Source organism: Belonocnema kinseyi, chromosome 9 (genome assembly GCF_010883055.1).
Source record: "Belonocnema kinseyi isolate 2016_QV_RU_SX_M_011 chromosome 9, B_treatae_v1, whole genome shotgun sequence".
NCBI classification, from domain to species: Eukaryota; Metazoa; Arthropoda; class Insecta; order Hymenoptera; family Cynipidae; genus Belonocnema; species Belonocnema kinseyi.
In genome coordinates this window covers 8,217,872-8,223,400 of record NC_046665.1, presented here as the reverse complement: position 1 = coordinate 8,223,400, position 5,529 = coordinate 8,217,872, and the positions used below count along the sequence as shown (strand labels likewise).

At 37.4% G+C, this 5,529-nt stretch overlaps 1 protein-coding gene across 6 annotated transcripts in view; it reads right to left on the bottom strand.

The window, feature by feature from the left end:
• Window positions 1–5,529, bottom strand: part of LOC117179438 (E3 SUMO-protein ligase PIAS3) — a 191,210-nt gene that overhangs the window by 97,830 nt on the left and 87,851 nt on the right. For all 6 annotated transcript variants that reach the window (XM_033371233.1, XM_033371234.1, XM_033371232.1 and 3 more), the window contains one exon: window positions 154–313. In XM_033371233.1, coding sequence (XP_033227124.1) covers window positions 154–313 — 160 coding nt within the window. The remainder of the gene's footprint in view (window positions 1–153; window positions 314–5,529) is intronic.

Sequence of the window (5,529 nt, the reverse complement as noted above, 5' to 3'; positions counted from 1 at the left end):
ATACTTCACGTTTAAATTGTAAAGTTTCACATTGAAGGATAGTTTTAAGTTTGAAGTATTCAGAAATGAATCATTTAAAATTGGAATCATTTCAGGTTCAATAATTTCAATCTGATAGTAATTAAGGCTTTAATTTGTTCTGCTAAGACTCACCTGTGGTGTTACATTCGTGTAGCCTGTCGGTTGATATACAGGATTTGATCTGGCAGCAACTTGCGACTGTGGTAAAGATGCTTGATGTGCAGGAGGCAATTCCTTACCCGTTGGCACTGAAGCTTGTTGTTGTTGACCCATAGCTTGAGCATGACCTTGTCTAAAATAAAGGTAATTTTTATAACGATTTTTTTGTGAAAATAGTATAATTAATTTTTGTTTGTATGATAACATTTTGCACTAACAAATAATACAACGGCATACTACTAAAACTCAGACCAGTCTTTTAGCAATAATATATGCACTTATTAACTTGTTTAATTGTTAAGTGCCTATATCTGTTTCTTCGTGTAATAGAGACAGAAAAAAATCTCAACAATTACGGAAACTAGTACGAATTCAGCAATGCCATTTGATTTTTGACATTCTTATTCGTTAGATCTATTTTTTTGAAATGGATGACAAAAGACCGGAAACTGATACTGGAAACTTAGAAGCGCGTAGTTTGCGCGCACATGTCAGGCTCGCTAGAGTTCTAAACGCGTATGTACTATGCACGAGTTATTAATATACGAAGAGGAGGATATTCTCGTACGCCCTCAGTGTGCCTTCTAGCTATCACACACATCCACATCTTTGGGTGATAACGCGCCTCTATGCCCCGGGACCCTTTATATATACTGACAAGAGGACCTTTAGGTCTGCTTTTTTTTGTTTGAATTGTTACTCTCCTCAATGAAAGGTACATGCCAGAGGTTTTCTGAGAAAAATCAAGAAGACGCGAATGGTCATCGAGCCGGTTTAAAAGTATTTTAAAGCGTCGACAGCTCCCTGGTAGAGCGCTTGGCTGATAGCCGCAAGGTTGCGCGTTCGATTCTCGCTACTTCGTGTAATTTTATTTTTTTATTTACCAAAATGCTTATTCATTCCATTTTCGATTAACATTTAATATAATTATGCTACTTAATAATAACTTATTCCTTATTTTCAATGAATGCTTTGTTTATCGTATTTTTATGTTCATTCGTTTGGACGATTGTCCAAAAAAGCGATCATAAAAATATGATACACAGTTTTTACTGAAAATAAGGAATAAATAAACATCAAATGGCATAATTATATTAAATGTTTTTTTGAAAAATGGAATAAACAAGCATTTTGATAAATAAAACAAATTTTAAGTACTGCTGGTGGGAATCGAACGCGCAACCTTGCGACTATCAGCCAAGCGCTCTACCAGGGAGCTACCGACGCTTCGAAATGATCTTGCATCGGCTCGATGACCATGCGATGGCCATTTTTAAAATGCATTTTTCTCGAAAATGGGTAAAAATTGCGTTTTCTTAAATTTTCTCAGAAAACCTCTGGTATGTACCTTTCATTGAGGAGAGTATCAATTTAAACAAAAAAGCACACCTAAAGTTCCCCTTGTGAGATTCTGTAAAGGCAGCGATGGGATTTTCCGACAGAGTGTGCCATACCAAAAAAGGCAACCCATTTAAGGCTTTTGGAACGAGGCGCACAAAAATAGTGAAATCTATGATACGCTCAAAACTTATCAGCGTTCAATGAAAATTCGGCGACTGACATGTTTGGCGCTTATCGATCAGCTATAATTGATCGTACTACCAAGCTTGTGTATTGTCGTTGAAGTTGCTCCTCTTAGCGGGAATTTTAAATTAAAATCAAAATGCGATTTGTGTTCTTAATTTTGTAATTGTTTATTGACATGTCTTACTTGGCTTCGGATTAGGACAACTGTGGAAAGTGATTAAAGGATTCCTCCGTGAACTCGCTGATAATATTTTTAAATAATTTTTCAATTAAAATAATATAATATTTATTGATTTAATTACATATCTTGTTGTGCTGTAACGTGCAAAAGGCATACGAAATGGCGCATTACGTAGAATCGTATAAATGAAGTAAGTATTATACAACCTATTCTCGCTTTACAGAACAATAATATTAATCGCTGAAAATGTATTATTTAAAATAACCATATCTGCAGATTTTTGCAGACATTTAAAAACCATCGTCATCTCAATATCGAGATATATAATAGAAATTATTGTACACAGCAGACGTCGAATTTAGTGACAAATTTTAGCAGGAAAAAGTTGCAACAAATAAGCAAATAATACATTAACGGTACTTACTTTTTACAAACTATTTTTTACAGTTTTCGTCGCAAAGATTAATTATTCATAGATATCGAGACAGTAAACTCAGGGAGATTCAATGTAAAAAAATAATTGAATTATTACTATTATTATTTAATTACGTTAATAATAAAATATAATGTAATAAAATAATTTAATTAATTAACTATTCCACACAGCATACATTGAATTTAGTAACAATCTTCTTCAGGCAAAGTTTGTAAACTATTTACTACGTCCGGATTCACAGATTCATTATTCTTAGATATCGAGATAGTGCTCTAAGAGAGATTCAATGTAAAAAATTAATTAAATTATTAATTTATTATTAAACTTTTACTCGGGTAAACCCGGTTATACATCATAGCCATGGACTAAGTGAAGTGACTGATGAGATTAGAATGTTATAAATTAATTAAAATAATTTAATACGATGCTTGAAACCTCCTGCGATGATGTTGTAGGTATACAATTACGAGCGGCCACGAGCATTGGAGGTGACAACAGTCACCTCTGGATGCTTTCTTACAGCTTGGTTGTATAGACTGACTGCAAATTTCAGTTAAGCGGACAAGCAATGTTGATGATGTAGACTCTTCGAAATTTTTTTTCTCGCATCACAATGTCAGGTCGATTGGCCCGGATGTAATGACCCGTTTGGATAGTAACGTTCCAATGTAAGATCTAATTTATGTAATTTTCGCTTTCTAAACGGGCATTGGAATTTATCTATAGAAAGGCATCCATTCTTTTAAGAGACCTAGGTTTAGGGCAAGTTGTTGATGTATAATGCCCGCTACATCATTATGTCTGTGCGTATATTCTCTCTGAGCCATTACGCGACAGTCATCAATAATGTGCTCGATGGATTCGTTGGTATACCCACATAATCAACACCGGTCAACCACATCTTGATGTAACACGTTTTTACGATAATTCCTGGTGCTGACAACCTTGTCCTGCATCGCAATGACGAATCCTTCCGTCTCTGCATACAGAACACCTTTTCTTAGCCAAATATTATATGCCTCACTATCCACTTCCTTTTGATCTAACATGTTGGGGTGCTCGCCATGGATGGCTTTCTGCCTCCATTGCATTCCTAATTCCTCCATGATTTATGCCCTGATATTCAAGGCCCCATCTGAGAACAAACTTAAGGGCGTGTAATCAAGATCCGCTTGACAGATGGTTCTGTAAAGCGCAACATTTCGTTTGCTGTTAAAATAGTCTCGCAATTGTATAACTTGTGACTCACACAGTTTCTTGACATCTAAAACGCCCCCTACCCTCTGAATGTCGTGAAAGAACTACCCTTTCAATCTCTGAGTTTCTGTGGTGCATTCGGTGCTTCGTCATTTCTACACGAACAATTCTGTTTAACTTTTTAAGGTCGATCTTGAACACCCTTAGGTTCAAGAATATCCAGATGTTCATATGATTCGCCTGCAGCCATTGCCTCGATGCCACTTTTGAACTCGTTCTCTAACTCTGCGGTCCCTAATTCCCATCTGATTAAATGCACTGTTCTACATTTATCTAGTACGAATTCCATGTAGATATCATTGGAAAACTGCTTTGTGACATCGATCACTTGCTGCAGTTTCCGGGCTAAACTAGCGTACAGCTATTAGTGTACAGCGTACTAGCGTACCCATGAGGCATATTGCTTAGTGTTTTGCTCAATGGATTCAACGCTAAACAGAAACATAGTGCGCTGTAGGAGTCTCCTTAAAAATATACCCAACGTAAAGCGTATTGATCTAGTTATCCTCGGTTGTCCATGATCAAAATACTTGATTCTTGTACCCCAGAACCTCATCGCACGACTTAGAAAGTCAATAATGCGTGGGCAGATTTGGTAAAGTTTCAAGACTTCAAGCAAATAGTGATGCGGCACGGAAGGAAATGCTTGCTTGTAGTCAATGTATGCCATACGTAAGTACCTCTGATACTTACGAGCTTGGGTCATGGCAACAGCGTCTATATTGACTAGATCTTTACAGCCTCGCGAGTTTTTACAACATCCTTTTTGTTCTTCTGTAAGAATGTCATTCTCGTCGCAATGAGAATATACCTTATCTTCAATGATAGCTGTAAGACATTTATAAATTGTTGGAAGACAGGCTATCGGTCGAAAGTCAGATGGATTTTGAGCGTCTGGTTTTTTTTTGGTAAGATCTACGTAGTACCCTGGAGCATAAGCCTGGCATCAGATCTGGGTGTTTAATGATCTTCTGAAAACACCTTGCCAACGCAAGATGCACACTCGTCAGGTACTTGTACCAGAAATTGTGCACCATGTCCGGACTTGGAGCTTTCCAATTACTTGCCCTTTTCAAGACCGCTGAAACATCAAAAGCTGTGAAGTTTGTCAGTTACATTTCAGGGCTTTTGCTTTCCCTTGTTTCCTCCAGTTTGAACCACGCAGTGTCCAAATTGCATCCGTTCATTTTTCCCCAAACACCGGACCAGTAGTTAGTCATATCTTCTAATTGAGGGACTTCGGTGCCTTGCTGGTTATTTGCCTTTACTCTCAGTTCACAATAGAACCTTCTTTTATCTGTCTGAAAGTTTTGATGTTGTTGCCTTCGTGCACTACTTTTCTTGTACCGACGCAGTCTGGCAGTTAGAACATCAAGTCTCTGTCGTTGAGAGTCTAAAATTCCATCCAATATTGTTGGTGTTAGTGTCTCGATGTGCCGAGGGTGGATGATTCTATTAACATGGTTTATCAGCTTTCTGGTTCTATTTCCTTTTTTATATTGAGTTAATCGAACCAGTTTGCACCTTACTTTGCTGACATCGCAGATCATTTGTGATGTTCATTTTGGGCAGAGAATGCCTTAGTGTTGGTTCTACATATCTGAACTCTAGTAAAGCATAACCAAAATTCCTTTCGAGGTGCTGTAGTTTTTCTGGCATGTCTCTATCCACATCATCGTTAGTAATATCCAGATGTGGTTTCAATGGATCCGGTACACGATGTTCATTATCCCTAGCACCTGTGCCTCCAGCATCAATCAAGTCTTCATTGTCCACATCTTCCAAGGCGAGTTCATCAATAGGAAGCTGCTGTTCCACTTCCATTTTGATAGAAGCTATTTCAACAGCCGAAAGCAGTCTGTTTAGAGATATTGAGCGTTTTTGATCTGCCAGATTCTGCTTATTTATTTTTGTGGCTAGCTCTGGGTATTTAAGTAAGAAGAGTCTA